This window comes from Petaurus breviceps, unplaced genomic scaffold (assembly GCF_028583685.1).
Source record: "Petaurus breviceps papuanus isolate PSGF00001 unplaced genomic scaffold, PetGlider_PUasm1.0 688, whole genome shotgun sequence".
NCBI classification, from domain to species: Eukaryota; Metazoa; Chordata; class Mammalia; order Diprotodontia; family Petauridae; genus Petaurus; species Petaurus breviceps.
Genome location: NW_027186457.1, coordinates 9,101,805 through 9,121,906, shown reverse-complemented (window position 1 = coordinate 9,121,906; position 20,102 = coordinate 9,101,805). Strand labels below are relative to the sequence as shown.

The 20,102-nt window shown below is 39.0% G+C and overlaps 2 protein-coding genes across 5 annotated transcripts in view; one reads left to right on the top strand and one right to left on the bottom strand.

Annotated features, from left to right (window-relative positions):
- COL4A4 (collagen type IV alpha 4 chain) overlaps window positions 1–20,102 on the top strand; it is a 152,111-nt gene that overhangs the window by 115,474 nt on the left and 16,535 nt on the right. The window contains exons 38-43 of the mRNA XM_069104553.1: window positions 6,805–6,876; window positions 9,535–9,663; window positions 9,846–9,959; window positions 13,071–13,226; window positions 16,087–16,194; window positions 18,016–18,024. Of these exons, the coding sequence (XP_068960654.1) occupies window positions 6,805–6,876; window positions 9,535–9,663; window positions 9,846–9,959; window positions 13,071–13,226; window positions 16,087–16,194; window positions 18,016–18,024 (588 nt within the window). The remainder of the gene's footprint in view (window positions 1–6,804; window positions 6,877–9,534; window positions 9,664–9,845; window positions 9,960–13,070; window positions 13,227–16,086; window positions 16,195–18,015; window positions 18,025–20,102) is intronic.
- The window catches only part of RHBDD1 (rhomboid domain containing 1), a 220,733-nt gene continuing 201,345 nt past the window's right edge, over window positions 715–20,102 (bottom strand). For 3 of the 4 annotated variants that reach the window (XM_069104551.1, XM_069104549.1, XM_069104550.1), the window contains one exon: window positions 715–863. In XM_069104551.1, coding sequence (XP_068960652.1) covers window positions 739–863 — 125 coding nt within the window. In that variant the 3' untranslated portion in view covers window positions 715–738. The remainder of the gene's footprint in view (window positions 864–20,102) is intronic. The other variant, XM_069104548.1, reaches the window with a different exon arrangement.

Sequence of the window (20,102 nt, the reverse complement as noted above, 5' to 3'; positions counted from 1 at the left end):
TCCTTCCTTCCTTCCTTCCTTCCTTCCTTCCTTCCTTCCTTCCTTCCATATATTTGATGGAGTTTGCCTTTGAAGTAATATCTTATTGTCTGAAAGGCTAAGTTGGGAAATGACTAGATATAATTGGCTTTTGTCATGATTTTCTGACACCGTGTTTTCACGGTTCTTTGTCTCCTAGCTTCCTAACGTGCTAGGGTTTTGTTTGAAGTGGTCAAAGACCTTGTCATCATATCGAGTATATCCAGGATGGCCGGACTGATGGAATACCATAGTAGATTCCTTGTTTCTGGATGTTAGTATTAATGCAGTTAGATGAAGTAGTTCCCTTATTTTTTTTTAATTTTATTTTGTTATTTTTTCTGATTAACAAGTGTTTTTTCTCTCCATCTCATCTCCCTCCCCTACCTAAATAAGCAATAAGAAGAGAAAAAACCCTCATAACAATAAATATAATCAAAGCAAAATAAAGTCCAAAAATGGATATGTCATTCATGACAGCTATTTCCACTCCTAAATTAATTCACTCACGATTACATTGCAAAGAAACTGATATTGGGATAATCTTGGGTTAATTTTATTTCAAGAGAAACAGTCTGAAAAATTGTTGCCCCAAACACTCCAAGACATGATGACGTGAATGATGGAACCTAGGAGGGAGAGAAGGAGTGGAAAGAAGTCAGATGGGGACACACCCAGGCATGCATTGCAGTATAGCCTTCTGGCCATGCAGAGACACTGTCACTCTACCAACAGCACACTGAAGCCCCAGGATGGCTGCTTCCACTGTGATGCATTTTTCCCACTGAAAAGTCTATTGTATCTTGCAACATCATTGACAATCTTCCCTGTTGCAGTTAATAACCCTATAGTGGAAAAATAAGGTATATTACAGCAGAAACATTTTGATCTGAGAAACTAAATTTACAATATTTGAAAGATGTTACAAATAAGCTCTGTGAATTGGTTCTCTGGTTTGAATAAGTCAGCAACTGAATCCATTTTCTAATAGAGCAAACCATATGGATTTCAAGTTGTATTTTTGTGCATTCAGATTTCAATTTGATTTGCAAAATGGGCTAAAATTGTGTTTTAATTTTAATCTACTTAATCTATCTGCTAAATATGTGCCTTATAGGTGAAAGTGGTATTTGGCAAACCCAGTGTATCACAGCATACTTACAAACCATTGAGATTTGGAGGTTAGAATAGAAGATTAGGGCAGATACCTCTAGGTCAAGAGTTCACCTGGGGTTTGTGAGCTTGTTTTTAAAATATTTTGGTAACTGTATATATTTCAATATAATTGTTTTCTTTTGTATTCCTAAGTATTTTTGAAATCTTAAGTATTTTATTATTATTTTTATCTTTTAGGATTTTGTAATCTTAAGTTTTTTACTTTATGATTTTACAAATATGATTCTGAGAAAGAGTTCATAGGCTTCACTGGACTGTCACAGGGTGATCCCCACAAAATGGGTAAGAATCCCTGGGTCAGCACATGAGCTGTCAGACTGGTTCTTTCAGGGTAATCCAGAAAACAGTGCACAAAGTATCCTTCCCATCAGAAAACACACAGTACTGTACATATCGGCAGGTGTAAGAACTATAGAGGTGATGCACTCTCATGTTATAATAGAATTTTCTATTAAGGTAAATTTTTTCAATTCGAGTATAACCTCCATGAGAATAGGTATCATTATTCCAGCAAGGTCCTAATTAGCCCCCTGAAGTGACCATGGTATTCTCATTTGAACTGCAGATTTCCATTGAAATGGAACTTGTTAGCATATTTTATACTTTGTGATCATATTTTATACATTTTTATACCATATTTTATAACTTTGCATAATGGGAATGTGTATACATGGGAGCCCTTCATGACTTGCACTGATTGGGATCTGGCTCCTTTTCATTTTATTCCCTTTCTGGACCCAATACAGTTCTTTGCACAAAGTAGGTAGGTGCTCACCAAACTCTGTTGGCGAATCTATTTAGATCTAGCTTTTCCCGAGCAGGTGGGAGTCTTAAAGATGCTCTAGTCTAGCTCCCTTATTTATCTGCACATGAGGACACAGACCTATAGAGGTTAAGAAACTTGGCTGAAGTCACCCATGCGCTTATGGCAAAATCAGGGCTAGACTCAGAGCATCTTGCCTCCCTGGCCTGAGTGAGTGATCCCTCCTTTTTTGGTTATTTTCCACTGAGGCATGTTTTAAAATATATTGTTTTGTCCAAACTACAATGTTAGTGGAAAGAAAGTCACAAATGATCAAATGTCTAGCATGGATTGCTTCTGCTGTTATGCCTGAAATGGAGACTGGCTTAAAATTTGGCATTCGTTGATGAGCACTAGAGAGAATTGGCATGCAGGTGCCACAGGGGCCTGTGTTCAGGGAGCCTCAAGAACATTGGGACTGACAGTAGAGGTGAACAGTGGAGTTCCTTATTATGGAGGAGTTCTTTGTTATGTAGCCTAATTGCTTCTCAGTTGTACCCTACTGAATATTTTATGCATGAATAACTTTCAGACTTAGGAACCTGAGTTAACCGGGCTTTCTCTCTCTTTTTTTTAAACAGAGAAATCCCTAACAAAATAAAACACTGCAAACACTATATAGATGTAACTCAGCTCAATTTAAAAAGATAACACTGGGTCAGATATGGGTCAGCCAGTTCAGCTGTGGCCGGAGTCTGAGACTGTGGCAATCCAAGAGTTAGATGTGTTGATATTACAATGGATTGCTGGCAAAGGGACTAGAAATTCCCCAGTAAGCCAAGTAAACCTAGCCATCAATCTTTGTGGATAAAGGGAAGATCAAAATGCTTTGAAATAGCCAAGTGGTTTCCAAAAGGGGAAAAAAAAGGATAATTGTTTTAGATAAATGGCAATAAATTTCCAAGTTTGGCAGAAAGAGAAGGTCTGTGTGTTCCTTCAGTTCAACTTTTGAAACTATTTCATAACTAAGAATGAGGACTGGAAATCTGAAGTTAGAGAATTATACCATCCAAAGTGGTTAGAGGATGGGTGAATTAGAAATGCCGATTAGAAATTCCCATTCCATAGGGATTGGATCATAGATTCAGAGCTCAAAAAGAACCTCTCATTTAGTCCAACCCTCTCATTTTACAGATGAGGAAACTGAGTCCCATTGAGGTTAAGTGACCTGGCCAAGGGGAATTTCAGCATATACCCTCTGACTCTAGAACCAGCACTCATTCTAGGAACACCCTGGCTAAATTAGACTAATTGTAGACTAACATACAGAATTTTTTAAATGAAAAACAATTTTTTTGGTTTCAAGTAATGAGAATTGGATTAGTAGCATTCTTTAGCAAATGCTAGTTCATAGAGACGCTGCTCTAATAAGTAGATAACAATGGTTAATAATTAGTATAACAATCATATCTATCCAATTCAATAATCCAATAAACATTGATTAAACCATCTACTATGTGGATAGGGTGCCAAGCCTGGAGTCAGGAGGGCCTGAGATCAATCTGGCTTCAGACACTCACTAGCTGTGTGACCCTGGGCAAATCACTTAACCGTCCTTGCCTCAGATTCCTCATCCTTAAAATGAGCTGGAGAAGGAAACAGGAAACCACTCCTGTATCTTTGCTAAGAAAACTCCAAATGGGGTCACAAAGAGTCCGACACCACTGAAAAATAAATAAACCACAACATCTACCAGGTGCTGTACAAAGTGCTTGGTGATACAATTGATGAAAAGAAGATAATCCCTGCCTTCAAAGAGCTTACCATCTAATGGTGGGATACAATACACACCCGGAGGCAGGAGAGGCGAGGGAAATCAGGGCTTATCTTGCTGCATAGAGTTGAAACCAGGCAGGGCAGCAGACCCAGTGTGGAGAGATGGGAGAGCCCACTTTCGATATAGGAAGGCATTAGGAGGCATTTGGTACTCCACCCTGCCCTGCTCCAGTCAGAAGGAGAGGAGGCTGGGAGAGGTGTGAGGCGTGGGAGGTCAAGCCCTGAGTTACTTTACTGAGAAAACAAAGGTCATTAGACATGAGCTCCATTTTTTCTCATTCTCTTTATCTCAAAACCCTTTGAAATCTCTCAATCTCACCTACCTTACTCAGGTCTCTGACAATGAAGAAGCTTTTCTTCTTGCCAAGGCCAACCTCCCTGTTTGTTGATCCTATTCACTCCTGTCTTCTCTTGCAAATTGCATCTTCAATCAATCCCTCCTTTCTCCCCACCCCCAACAAATACTCAGCCTCTCACTATCTGTCTTCTCCTCTCACCCATTCTTTAAAAATAAATAAATAAACCTTCATGAGTTCCTACTATCCCCTAAAACTTTTGTCTCCCTTCTCTTTCTTAAACTCTTTCAAAAAGCATGTCTACACATGCTGCATCCACTACTTTTTTCTCTCTCATTTTTCAGTCTTTTGCAACATGAAATTCAGACCTTTTCTCTCCAAAGTTACCAGTAATCTTTTAATTGCCAGAGGTGATGATATTTTGTTAGTCCTAACCCTTCAGTGACACTACTATCTCCTGGTTCTCCACTTCATATGTCTGTTTCTTCTCTGTCTCCTTTGTGTTCTCCTCATCACGTCTGATGACTGTAGGTGTTCTTCTAAGGGTCTATCCTAGGACCTCCTCTTCTCTCTCTGGGTAAACTTCACCAGTTTCTATGGTCTAACTATCATTTTCTTATGCAAATAACTTTTCTAAGCCCGTTTTCCACCCGGAACTTCAATCCCAAATCACCTATTGGACATTTCAAGCTGGATGTCCAGAGACATCTCAAACGCATCACGTCTCAAACTGACCTCATTAGCTTTCCTATTGTAAGCCTGTTTTGTTGTTGAGTCATTTTTCAATCACGCCTGTCTCTTTGTGACCCTGTAACCCTCCCCTCTTCAGAACTTCATTATTTTTGTCAAAGGCATATCTCCTCTATGTTCATAAGACCAATATTATCCTTGAATCTTTATTGTCCCCCACACCACATATCCAGTCCCACAACGCCTAATCTTCTTGTTTCTACTTCCACAATATCTTATTTATATCTGACCCCTTCTCTTCACTCATACAGCTGTCCCTTAATTAAGTCAGTCACTTGTCACCTCTAGCCTAGATTATGGCAACAGCCTCATTAACTGACCTCTCTGCTTCAAATCTCTCCCTACTCCAATTCATCTTCCACTGATGCCAAAATAAATTTTCTTAAGCTCAGATCTGACCATGTGACTCCCCTACTTCAGCAATTTCAGCTTCTCCTTCTTACTTCTAGGATAACAGAAAATACTCTTCACAATGTTGCCCAACCTTTCTTTCCAACCTTATAAGGCAAGGCTCCTCCTGAACTGTGTCTTTCTTTCTTCCTAACACATTGCCCTCCATCTCAATGCCTTGCATTTGCCATCTCTCACAGGTGGGATGCACTCCCCCCATACCTTACAGAGTCCCTCTCTTTCTTTAAGATATAGTTTAAACACCATCTTCTGCATGAGGCCTTTTCTGATCCACCTTTCCAATTGCTCCTGCCCTCATCAAATACCTTGTATTCAAATACTCTATATTTATTTGTATTTATTCGTTTTATTACTTCCATGCATATTTGTCTTCCCCATTATTAAGTAGTAGGAAGACTGTGAGTAGGGATTGTTTCAGTATATGTATTCATATCCCAAATGCCTATCATTGCCTAGCACATAGTAGGGCTTAATAAATGCTTGTTGATTGATTTGTTAGAAAGTTGTTTATATTCTTTTGGGGGAGACAATATATATTTAATATAGATAAACACACACTCACACACACACACACACTGAAATTTTGGTAAGAAATCAATAGTATCTGGGAGATCAAGAAAGGCCTTATTTAGGAGGTAACTTCTAAGCTAACCTTTGGGAGAAACTAGGGATTTTTAGAGGCAAAGGTGAGGGGAAAATGCGTGCCAACCATAGGGTACTGCTTGTGCAAACACCCAGAGACAGGAGATGGAATGTTGTGTGTGAGGAACAGCAAGAAGATCCGTTTGGCTGAACCACAGAGCATTTGAAGGAGAATAATGTAAAATAAGCTTGGAAAGGTGAGTTAAAACCAGGCTGTGAAAGGCTTTAAAAGACAAGTAGAGAGGAGTGTGTGTTTTATCCTAGAGAAAATAAATTACTGGAGAGCTACTGATAAGGGGAGGAACATGATCAGAGCTGTGATTTAATTTTATTACTTTGCCAGCTGTGTGAAGAATGGGCTGGAGTGGGAGGGAGTGAAGCAAAGTGACTAGTTTGGAGGCCACTGAAGTTCATTAGGAGTGTGCCAAGAAGCCTAGATTAGGGCAGTAACTGAGTCAATAAAGAAAAGAGTGGCTATGGGAGATTCCTTGGAGGCAGAATCGACAAGTCTTGACAACTGATTTGGATATGTGGGCTGATGGAAAGAGATGTATTGAGCACCACTATGGTTTCAAACCTGGGGTGACAAGAAAGACAGTGACATCCATCCAGAAATATGGAAATTCAAAAGATGGATGGGTTTGAGGGGGAAAGATAATGAGATCTGCTTTGGACCTGTTGAATTTGAGATGCCTACAGGACATCTAGCTAGAGTTTCTAATAGACAGTTGGACTTCAAGCTGTGTTTAATAAAAAAAAAAAACATTCATTGACTCAGAACTCTAAGAATAATAGACACAGCCCAAGCCCTTTGGGGTAATGTTAGACTGTTGGCCTATCTCAGTATGTTTTTGTAAATTGTGCTTGCTAAGTTATCATTCACTAGTACCTAATTCTTTATTTACTCTGATCAAAGTTTCTTCTGTTTTGAAGGTTCCTTGGGACTGCCAGGATTGGATGGCTTGCCTGGACTCAAGGGTCAGAAAGGATCAAAGGGTAGTTCAGGTAAGGGAAAAACCCCCATAATTATGAGAGATACAGAGCATTGCCCTGTATTTGATGTGTATTACATTTAATTCAGTGAGTCTATATTAAGCAGCTATTGTGGGCAAGGCGGTATGCTAGGCATGGGGACACAAAGACAAATGAAATTGTCCATTATTAGACTAAATAACATAATGGCTTAAGTTAATCATATTATTGTGCCAGAAATAATTATAGGGGGATATTGTAAATGACCTGTGTGAAGGAGCATTTGGGGGAAAAAAAAAACTTTGTTAGCCAGGAATCTGGAAAAGTTCAGCCCAACTTGAAGCTGTATATTATTAGAACTTCCTTGAGATTTATTCCCTATCCCAAGTGCTCAGTGTAAAAATATTTAAGTAAAACCAGATTTTAAAATTTCATGAACAACTGATAAATGGGTAAAATGTTTTGTTTTGTTTTATTTTTTTTTATTTTTTAAGAGGCCACATGGGCCCACTTAGAGCCTTCAAAACCTTCTCCTCCTCATCCCCAGCAGTGGCAACAACTGCTGCTGGTATACCTGAATGAGTTTTTGTACTTTAATCTCTCTTTGTCTCTTTGTCTCTCTCTTGCCTCCCCTCCTTCCTCTCTGTCTCTCTCTTCTCTCTGTCCCTCCTCTTTTTCTCCTGTCTGTCTGTTCTCCCTCTCTCTCCTGTCTCTCTGTCTCTTTCTCTCTCTGTCTCTCTCTCTCTCTGTCTTTCTCTCTCTCACACACACACAGACACACATACACACACTTATGTGTTTATTCATGTTGTGGGAAAAAAAAGCTCACCTTAAGCACCTGTGTTTCATCTTGTTCCATTGTTCTACAGCTCTGCTTTTGATTAACTAAAAAATGTTTTTCCAAAAATAAAGGAAGGAAGAGAGAGAAAGAAGAAAAGGGGGAGAGAGAGAGAGAGAGAGAGAAAGAGAGAGAGAGAGAGAGAGAGAGAGAGAGAGAAAGAGAGAGAGAGAGAGAAGGAAGCAAGGAAGAAAGAGAGACAGGGAAGGAGGGAGGGGGGAGAGAAAGAAAGAAAGAAAGAAAGAAAGAAAGAAAGAAAGAAAGAAAGAAAGGAAGGAAGGAAGGAAGGAAGGAAGGAAGGAAGGAAGGAAGGAAGGAAGGAAGGAAGGAAGGAAGGAAGGAAGGAGGGAGGAAGGAAGGAAGGAAGGAAGGAAGGAAAGAAAGAAAGAAAGAAAGAAAGAAAGAAAGGCAGTAACTTAAAATTCAACAAACTGAGATTGCTAGAACAATTGTAGAGATTTGAATCAGTGCTAAAAGTGAGGCCATCACATTGGTGCCAAGTGTGACTCTGTTGTTCACCCTCATTCCTTAACATATGTACAAACGTGTAAGTCTGTTGTTTGATAAAGTTTATATCCTTCGTGTTGACTTTATTTGCCCCTTTGCCCTCACCAATTTAAAAACATTTTATTTCTCTGTTTTCACAATACATGTGCATAATGAGGAATGAGGGGATGTGTGGTAATACTAGATAGGGAGATGAATTAGTTCAAGTCCTCCTTCTAACACATACTGACTGGCCACATGACCCTGGACAAATCCCTTGACATCTTGTTGTCCCAGACAACTCTTTAAGACTCTAAGTTGTAGACAAGTACTGAGTTCTGTCAGGAGATGAAATTTGGTCGTCAGACTATCCCTGTACCAGTGAAATCCCAGGTTCTGTTCATCCCGATAAGGGAAAACAAGAGTCTGAGAGGTTGAACTGAGAAGAATCAATCAATCAACAAGCCCAATGAGGTGGCTGCTGTGTGCCAGGGTCTAGGAGGACAAGGATGAAAGAGAAAACAGTCTCTCTTCTTAAAGAGCTTAGAGTCTAGCTGGAGGAAGCAATGTTTATGTAACAATGATAATGATAAAATAGCTAACATTCATGTAGCACCTACTAGGTACCAGGCATTGACCTAAGTGTTTTACCAATATTACCTTGCTTTATCCTCACAACTACATGGGGAAAGGTTTAGATTTCAGATGATTTGGAATGGCCTTCTGGACAAGGCAGTACTTGAACTGGGTCTTGAAGGAAGCAAGTGGTTCTGGAAGATGGCAGTGAGAAGGGAGAGCTTTCCAGGCCTGGGAGATAATCAACACAGAGGCAAGGGCCCAGGAGCCACATAGTGCCATGCATGAGGAGCAGCAAGAAGGCCGATTGCAGAGATCACAGAGTAGACCACAGAGGGTGAGATAAGGCAAGGTGGGAGCCAGCTTGTGAGGGACTTTAAGTGTCAGACAGGACACTTTATATTTGGTTTTGGAGCTAATAAGGAACTAATGGAGTTTATTAAAAATCTGCCTGTTGACCCTCCAGGCACGTCAACAGTTTTGCCTATTCTCTGTCTGTTTGTCTGTCTCTCTTTTTCTGTCTCTCTCTCTCCTTTACTCCTTCTCTCTGTCTCTCCCTCTTCCCCTTTGGTTTCTTTCTCTGTTTCCTTCTCTCCTTCACTGTCTCTGTTTCTCTACACACACACACACACACAGACACACATGTATTATGTATGTATTTAACCACAGTTTGACTTTCTAGGTATTATAGGCACAACAAATTAGGATCACAGGGGAAAAACTTTTCTTCTACAGAAATGATGATACTGTATTCATGTCATAGTTTTATGTTTGTTTGTTTCTGTATAAAGGCTTAAATGAAGTTGGCCCACCAGGCCAAATGGGACTGCCTGGATTAAAAGGGAAGAAAGGGGAACCTGGAAGCCCTGGAGCTTCTTGTCCAGGTTTTCCTGGAGACAGAGGTCCCCTAGGTCCGCCAGGTAAGATGCTGCTCTCTCTCTCTCTCTCTCTCTCTCTCTCTCTCTCTCTCTCTCTCTCTCTCTCTCTCTCTCTCTCTCTCTCTCTCTCTTGCTCTCTTTTCTGTCTCTGTCTCTTAGCCCAAATGCTAAACATTCTATTGGGTTAGCACCCTCATATTTTAACATAAAATCTATTTCCTTAGGAAGACCAGGATTGCCTGGACTACCTGGTCCTGTGGGGAAAACTCCTGATGTTGAAATTCTTCCACCTGGTCCTCTGGGAGATCAAGGTTCCCCTGGCCCTGATGGACCAAGAGGTATCAACAGAATTGTGTGGGCTCTGACATTAATAATAGAGTTCTTAAGTGCTTGATAACTGATCATTTTCTAATAAATATTAGAGCTGGCAGGACGCATGAAAGTACAGAATTGTAGCCCCTGTGTCAGAGACTTAAGAAAGTTTCTGGATACGATTTTTGGGAGATTTAGAGATCCAAAAACTAGGGTATGCCTGGTATCCCCTTCCCCAGTTACTGAAGCTGATTCTCCCATCTCTGACAGTTTATAATATTACAGCCTTACATTTTATTCAAAGGAGAGAAATGAAACAGAAATCTTTGAGCAAGTGACTATTTATCTGAAAGATGTATGTAAATCCCCAGAATTTCCTACGATCCTGGGGGCAAGCAGAGGCTTTGCCTCAGAAGGACTGCCTCGGGCCTATCAGGAGAGGCTGGGTTGGAGGAGAGGCCAGTTGGTCAGTTAGTTTCTCTCCCCATCATTGCCAACCCCAGTCTTATTCCTGTCATTATGACTCTGTAGCACACAGTCTGCTTATTCTTAGGACCATAGATCTAGGCCTAGAAGGACCCTCTGAGACCATCTAGTCTGATCCAGATCACTCTGGTCTTCATTGAATGACCAGGAGTAGCCTCTCGTTGGCTCATTGTTTAATTTTGATGACTTAGAATGAGAGTAAATATCAATTGTTTTTTGTTCTGGACCAAAACCCTGAGGGTCTTCCCCTCTCAGGTGGATTTTTTATGATGGCTAATTAAGCATTTTTTTGTTGTTGTTTGGTTGTTTCTGTGGTGTATAACTCTTTGTGATCCCATTTGGGGTTTTCTTGGCAAAGATACTAGAGTGGTTTGTCATTTCCTTCTCCATCTCATTTAACAGATGAGGAAACTGAGTCAAATAGGGTTAAGTGACTTGTCTGGGGTCACACAGTTAGTAAGTGTCTGAGGCTGGTTTTGAAATCGGGTCTTCCCGACTCCAGGCCCAGAATTCTATCCACTGAGCCATCTAGCTGCCTATAATAATAATACTCATAATGATAATAAATAAATGAATGAATGAATGAATGAATAATAGCATTTATATACCTCTTTTCGGTTTGCAAAATAGTTTGAAAATATTATTGTATTTTATTCTCACAACAGCCCTGGGAGGTAGGTGCTATTTTTTTCCCTTATTTTTTATCTTTTATTTTTAAACATTTTTTAAAATGTATTTATTTACTTTTAGTTTACAACATTCAGTTCCACATATTATCCTTATTTTAGAGATGAGAAAATCTAAGTGAATAAAGGCTATATGACCTTCCCAGGGTCAATCAATTAATTGATAAACATTTATTAAGTACGCATTACATGCCATGCACTGTCCTAAGCAGGGGGGATACAAAAAGATAATTCCCGCCCTCAAAGAGCCTGCAATCTAATGGAAGAGACAACATGCAAACAAATCTATACAAAGTAAGTATTTATGGGATAAATAGGAAAGAAAAGGTGCTAGAATTAAGAGGGTGTAAGACAGATAAACACATTAACACAGGAGAGCTGGTAGCACAGGTTCATTCTTCATCTGGTCAGACAGGAAAGATACTAAGACAGCTTTGAAGGGGTTAAGAGTCTTCCTTTATTCTAGTCTAGTCTTCTCACAAGGGTTGCTGATAACGGCAGGACAAAGTACTACAGCATTCCCTAATCACCCTTCTCGTAGGGGCCAGTAAGAAGGGAGGGCAACCACCCCTATGTCTGGATGGGACCAATTGAGACAGGCACAGCTTGTGCATTCCCCTAAATCCTTTCAAGCCTCAATGGGGGCCAGTTGAGGCAAACACAGATTCCCCCCAGCCTTGATGGGGGCAAGGCACACACAGCATTCCAGCTTATACGTTCAACCAGAAGGTTCCCATTCACTGACCAGTGCCCACCTGCTTTATAGGGCAACAGACAAAGAAGGCATATTGCCAGCCATAGCCTCACAAGTTTACATCACCTCATCCTATATCTCACTGCTCAGTGTCAGTGGATGTTTAGATTAATTATCATTATGTAATTCTGCACAAGTGTGGTAGAGGTGTTTTGAACAATAATCGTGAGAACTCATATCTAATACCTGGGAACAAGAGAGTGTTATGGCTATGGGTTCTGGGAAACCAAACTCTAAGAAAAAATAACAAAAATCCATTTCACACACACTAGAATCTACCTTACTTACAGAGGGTTTAGGAAAGAATCATACAGCTAGTAAGTACTTGAGGTCACATTTGAACTCAGGTCTTCTTGACTCCAGGTCCACTGTGCTATCCACTCTACCACCTGGCTGCCTATGTAACCAAAATAGAACCTAATTCTCCTTATGTCCAGTCCCAGTGCTTCTTGTATTATTCCGTATTTATGCATGGATCTAAAACAAGAGGTAGAATACAGTGCTGGAAAGAAAACTTTCCTCTGGCTTCAGTTCCCACCTTTGACACATCCTGGTTGTGTGCCACTGGGCTAAGTGTTCCAAACAACTTTCTAAGACTAAGTTGCAGAATAATCAGCAATCTGGTTCTTCTCACTTCACTTTGCATTGGTTCATACAGTCTTCCCAGGTTTTTCTGAAACTATCTCCTTCTAGATGTGCTTTAGAAATAAAACAACCAAGTTTTATTGTTTATATTTTGCAATGAAAAGAACTAAACCAGAAAAACTGAATTTAATTTGTTGTATGTCAGCTTCTAATCAGGAATAGAATTTGGGTTCAAATTATCCAGACTTTGGCATGTTTTTTTTAGATTTGAGTAGAAAAATGAGGACTTTATTCATTCTCAATAACTTTTTTGGAGTATATTGTATCAGTCCTAGAGCAATGGGATCAAAATCCAAACCAAATTCTAAAATTACAGACTGTAAAGGTAAGAAAACCTTTGGTTAGGTTTATATCATCTAAAGATTTTTTTTTTTAAATCTCAACCATTTTTCAATCATGGCAATGTGGAAATTTTCTCTTTTACTACTAGTACATGAACTTTGCCCCCACCAATTCTTTCCTCCTCTCGTTCCAAGTTCATCACATTAATTTCTTTAAGATGCTGTTTACTAAGCTGTTGTTTTACAGTTGCTTCAAAGAACTTTTTGTTTATTCTCTTCGGTCAGGTTCACCTGGACCACCAGGTCTTCCATGCAGTTTTGATCTCCTGAAAGGAGATCCAGGTGATCATGGTCAGCCAGGTCCACCTGGACCGCAGGGTCCACCAGGACTTCCAGGAGCCAAAGGCTTTCCAGGATGTGAAGGACAAGATGGCCAGAAAGGTATGAATCAAAGCTCTTCTTTCTATAATAACTAATTAAGTTTCACTTTATCAACTCTCTAAATCTTCAAATCACAAGAGTGAGTGCTGACCTGCCTTAGTAGGGGAGTTTCCTCAGAAAGGACTTTTCCGTATCAATGAAATGACCAAAAACCAAAAGGTTGACTATTATTCTCTTTAGTGCCCAAAGCCTTAGCTCAGTCTTCAAGTATTTATTTATATATAAGGATTACTCTTAGGAATTCTCAGAAAGTATTGCCATTAATTGCATTACAAGTTGGCAGAACCAGGGCTGGAGGAAAAGTAGACATATTTATATATCTGATTTGTGCCCTTAAAATTATTGCCATTTGTTGTATTTTCAAAAAATCATCATTCAGTAGGCTCATTTGGCTATAGCTAGGTGGCACAGTGGATAGAACACCAGGTCTGAAGACAGGAAGACTTATCTTTTTTTTTTTAATTAAAAAAAAATTTGCTTTTTGGAGGGTAATTGGAGTTAAGTGACTTGCCCAAAGTCACACAGCTAGTAATTGTGTGAAGTGTCTGAGGTTGGATTCGAACTCAGGTCCTCTTGACTCCAGGGCTGGTGCTCTATTCACTGCGCCACCTAGCTACTCCAAGACTCATTTTCATGAGTTCAAATGTGACTCAATAGCTGTGTGACCCTGAGCAAGTCACTTAACCCTGCTTGCCTCAGTTTCCTTATCTGTCAAATGTAGAAGGAAATGACAAACCACTACCTTTGCCAAGAAAACCGCATATGGGGTCATGAAGAGTCAGAAATGATTGAAAAACAACTGAATAACTTTTGTCCTATCATTTAAAGTTACAGCATTTCATTTACTGATTACTTCACTTTTAATATTTTAGAAACTTCTGGCCATTCATATTTCATTAAATTACTAGATTCCTCATATTTTAGAAATAGAAATGACCTCATAAATCATGTAGTACCATTTTACAAAGACTAGAACTCAGGCTAAATAAATTACCCAAATCGTATAGCTAATTAGTCTAGAGCCAATACTAAAACTCTAGTCCTTTGGACTCTCAGTCCAATGCACCAAAGTGCTGACTAAGGCTCTAATAGGGAGACAATGAATATGGTTTATAGGTAAATTGGTAAATCCAGTTCTCCAGAATTTCTGAGTATTCTCAGGAGTTTATTCACTGACAGAAGTTGGCTCAAAACACATTATGACTATTTGCCCAGTATCACTAGTAAACATCAACATGCTGGGGCAAAAAATGCATAAAAATTAGAAATAACTGACTTTAATACCCCAATGTACTGGGATCACATTGATATGAATCTTCTATCCAAAGAAAAACCTATCCATTTTTCCTCATCTGTGTCTGTACTAAGAGCCTCCTTCACATTTTTTTTAATATTGTGTGGGTGTCAATGGCACATGTGGACTGTCCATAAGTTACTCTTCAGCTCTTTTTATATGACAAGCCCATAGGGTTTTTTTTTTTTTCTGGTGATACGTCTCTTTAATACAGAAATCAGAGAAACCACCTTATTATAGAAAACATCCTAGAAATTCTATAAGTGATTAAATTTGAAAATTGAATCAAGTATAAAACATTTTTAAAATCCAGATATAATATTCTTCCTTTTTTGGTTTATTTTTTGAGAGAAAGAAATGACGTATTATAATTATTGAATTCAATATAATCAATTCAGTATTTAGTGGTAGACTCTTTGTATAATGAATGTATTGGAAGGGTTGTAGAGATGAGTTAATCATGATTCCTGCTCATGAAGTGCTTAGTCTTAAGTAAGGAAGATAAAGAAAAAATACCCAAACAACCATTTTTGTAATTGTTGATCTTTTCAGCCATGTTCAACTCCCATTTGTTTTTTTTTTTTTGGCAAAGATACTGGAGTCGTTTACCATTTCCTTCTCCAGCTCACTGTATAGACGCCAGGGGTGGGGAACCTTGCACCTCAAGTCCTCAGGTTCCCCACCCCTGATTGAGGCAAACAGGGTTAAGTGACTTGCCCTTGAGGGTCCCACAGCTAGTAAATATCTGAGGCCAGATTTAAACTCAGGTTTTCTTGACTCTAGGCCCTATACTTTATCCACTGCACCATCTGGCTGCTCTCAAATAACCATAATACAAAGCAAAAGGAGAAAAGTAGGATTATCATAGCAGTAGAAACTTTAGGACTCTCCAACTGTTTGATATGGCCTATTAAAAAATGGTACCACCAAATACTCTGAGTTGGACAACTATGTATTAAATAAACCAGTAACCTAGATTTCCAGGATTCCATTGTCTATTCAGAATTCCTATAATAAAAATTCTGCCTTGCTGTGCTGTTGCATTATATAATTTGAATGATATGTGTCATATTTTTGTACAATATTTATATGTATTTAAAATCAAGTCAGTTGAATATAAACACTATTGCTGTCAGCAGCAGTGATTTCGTGGATTTCTTACAGCACCATTGTCTATAAAATCTCAGAATGTTTTCTGTGATCGTCAGTCCACAAACACATCATCACTCTAGCCCTTTCTATATCCTTCATGACTCCCCTGTGTTACTCTGAATATTTCTAGAGAAAGATCTAGGACTACACTGGTCATGCTGTTTAAATTAGCTGTTTTCTTGGCTAAACCATCCTTTGTCCTTCTGATTTATTACTGTCTCTCCATCAGTCAGAGACTGATTGCATCAGAGAATCTAGTTTTCTCTACTTTAGAGAAAAAAAGTAACTGATAATAAGCTATATTTGTAGAATGATTTTTATTCCAATCTAAGCATTCTTGACATTAGTAATTCAAAGTTGGTATTTTGTTTATCTGGTTTGATTTGGATTTGTTGTTTGTCACATTCCTTGTAGGGCCGATGGGGTACCCTGGGCCTCCAGGCCCACCTGGATTTCCTGGCCCACCTGGAGATAAAGGTTTGCAAGGACCCCCTGGGAGACCCGGCCCCCCTGGCCCTCCAGGTAATCCTCATAATAATGTCTGTTTGTTTCCAGGGAACAGCTCAGACATGGAGACTTTTGTTTAAACATTTATGATAATAGTTTCATATTCTAAAATCACTAGCAAACAAATTAAATGACTAGGGAATGATGTCTCTTCTGGTTATAAGTATTATATTTCATATTAAGCTCCCTAACTAATCCTCATGCCTGGGATATCCAATTATTTACAAATATCCAACTGCTAGTAGCTTCCTCTGAGATTACCTTCCATCCATTCTGTATATGTCTTGGATGTACAGAATTATTTGCATGTTGTTGCTCCTATTAAATGTGAGCTCCTTGAGGACAGGCACCATGTTTTTGCCTTACCTTGTATTCCCAGAGCTTAGCATGATGTGTGGCATATAGTAAGCCCTTGATGAAAACTTGATGACTGACTGATTTGAATACCATCAAAAGATGAAATCCATTAAATTCAACAAATATTTATTTAATCATTTAGTATTTGCCAATATACTGGGCTAGGCTTGACATATTTAAAAATGAAAAATTATACAGTCCCTGCTTCCTAGGAGTCTACCATCTCCTGGGCTAAGGAGGGCAGGGGTGGTGGGTAAGATATGCCATATATTTAAATATCCTACAAAATGAAGTTTTGTAGGAGTAAAGGAGAAGTCTAGACAAAGTGCTCTAAGAAGATTTAATAGGAGCAAACATTTTTGGCTGTGGCAGACAAGGCTTCGTGAACAGACCTGCACTTAGGCAGAATCTTGAGGAAATAAAAAGATTTAACAGGCAAAGATGAGAAATTTCTAGGCATGGAAGGTTGGCCTGAAGAAATTCACAGAGGTAGCAAACAGCCAATTAGGATGTGTTCTTATATACGTAGTAGATTCATAAAGAAAACATGTGCATTTGTGTAATTTGAATGATAATGATATATTTTAGACACCTTTTCTATTTATTTAAAATTAGCGCATATTCTTAACATAAAGATTCACCTTTGCTAAGGAAGAAGTTTTGATGAATTATATGATTGTGTGTGGCTTTTGTATATTTTAATAATGTTGAACACCAGATATCTTTATTGACTTTTCCAGTTTTGTTTAGGGGTTTTGAAAATTTGTTTGGGGACAAAATATGTTTGTGTTCTTTAAAGAAACAGGCTTTGGAACTTGCTGAAATAGTCTGGTCATAGGATTAGAATAAGTTAGGAGAGAGGGTGAAATGGAAGGCACATTTGAGATCTCCAGAAATACCATGTCCCAGAACTACTCATTTTGAATCTCTTTGGTCTTTGGAGTTGGAGGAACAATGTCTATCCAAGATGCTAGACTATTTTATGACCTCTCCTGCATGTGTGTGATAATTGGGGCCTTGGGTTTTTAAAATTCATAGACACACATATATACATACATGTGTATATGTGTATACACACACACACACACCTTTTCTCTGCATCCCCTATAAAGCTTAGCAAATGAATCTAAAATTGTCAAATGAGTGCAGGTCAGCCCAGTTCTTCTCAATGATAAACTGATCCTACTGGGCACAGAGCAGATAACTAGACACCTTGTTCCCAAGAATTCAACTTCCAAATTCTCAATAGTCTTAGCAACTATATGAGTTAAAGGGCTTGTCAATAACATTTCTGTTCTTTTTTTTAAGTTAAATGATATATTCTATGTGATGTCTGTTGTCATTAATGTTGTCCCAAATGGTATTCTCAAACAAGTTTTTAGATGTTTGTTGCTATGTTTTCTAATTCGTGGATCTAAAATCTCTTTCATGATGCATGAAAATGTCCTGCATGATCTGGCTTGTGGTGTTTGACTCCAGGTTGCCAAGGTGAGCCATGCTCTACGTGGGACAGACTTAGTCTCTTGGTTTTCTAATTTCCATACTCTATTTGTCTTCATTCTCTGCTTATGAGCTAAACTTGAAGGCTCTGTCTTTATCAATGGGCTGTTGTAATTAAAACAGACTTTAATGTGACTTCATGCTAGTTACAGATACAGCAACCTTATATTATAATGCCATCACATGAAATCTCATTATAGGCTGTCAAGTGGGCAGAGATATACATCGAGCTGAAGTCATTTGAGTGAGAATGATGAGGATGTGGCTTTGAGCCAAATTCTACCTTACATATCAGTGGAAGTTCTTTTTATAGTTTCTTCAATAGAAATAATCAGAGCCTCTGTAAAATAAGAAGTTATCAACAATTTGGAAATAATATCCCTTAAACTCTTTAAGGAAATATGACAAGCTTTTCCTCTCCAGTTATTTAATTTGTGAAGACTGGAAAGTTCCTTAATATTTTAAAACTTTTTCCATGATTCTTTTTATATATTTGTTCACTTTATACATCATAAAGACAAAGATTTTTAATATCCCTCAACTATCTTCAACTCCTTTAATAGAGTATTTCTCTACAAAAGAAAAGGAAAATATAATGTTTGTGTTGGTTCTACCCAGTGCCATGATTTTGACCACAATGAAATCTCCCTGCCCTCTATGTACTTGCAAGGCAAATATGAAATGTTTATATGTGCATTTCTCAAATTAACTATCATGGAAAAGGCCCAGAGTGTAAACCATCTGTCCAAACCACATAAAAGCACAGTCTGCTTGTATTCCTTGTGGTGAAAGATAGACCACATTTTACAAGGGGTTAAATCTCTAACTTTTCTTGAAGACTGGCAGAACTTCAGGAGTTTCCTTGGTATGTGACCACTAGATTCACAAACTCAAGTCCATTTTGAACAGCCCTATTAAACATTTTCTGCCCTGAAGCTTTGGACAAAGTGTGACTTTAGAAACTATTCGGGGTCAAATAAGACCTAAGAAACATGATAAGTGAATTATTTATGTGCTTTGGTCATAGGAGTAAAGGACCTAGAGTTGGAAGGAAACTGAGGGCCTAAACCAGGCCCATCTTTGTAAGAGAATGAAACTGAAGGCCTGAGAAAGCCAATGATTTGCTCTGTAGCATAGAGATAGTAGGGAGTTCAGATGCGTTTACAATTTCCATTCATCTCCACCACCATGAGGTTATTAGTCTGTCATGCTCGATGAAAGAGATGAGAGACACTGTGGGGGAGGGGCTGTAGGGCTGATCTTAGAGTCAGGAAGACCTGGGATCAAGTCCTTCTCTAACAAATAGTGACCGGGTGATCTTGGATCTATCAGTATTTGTCCATTACTCTCTGAGACTATAAATTGGCCACAGAGAAGCTGCTGATCATCACCACTGGAGGGACATTTCATGGCAAGAATTCTCTAGACTGATGAAATCACACATCTGGACCTTCCCCTCCTACATTTTATTTTATCTATCTATCTATCTATCTATCTATCTATCTATCTATCTATCTATCTATCTATTTATCTATCTATCTATATCTATCTATCTATCTATATCTATCTATCCATCCATCCATCTATCCATCTATCTCTCCCTCCCTTCATCACTTATTCACCTATCTTCCTTGCTTTCCTTCTATCTTCCTTTCCTTTTCTTCTTTCTTTCTTCCTTCTTTTCTCCCTTCCTTTCTTTTCTTTCTTCCCTCCCTCCCTCCTCCCTCCCTCCCTACCCCCTTCCTTCCTTCCTTCCCTCCCTCCCTCCCTCCCTCCCTCCCTCCTTCCTTCCTTCCTTCCTTCCTTCCTTCCTTCCTTCCTTCCTTCCTTCCCTCCTTCATCTCTCTTATCTTGCCCAGGCTGGACATGAAGTGGCCACTTATGGGCCTGATCCTTTTGACTGGCACTGAAGCTTTAATCTGCTCTGTCTCCAACCTGGGCAATCTCACCTCTCCTCAGACTGCCTGTGTCCCTCTGTCCCTGGGGACTTACCACATTGGTGTTGGATTAGTGCAGACACCTAATCAGCATTAGTTTTACTGCAGCTTAGAACTCCTAAACTGAAA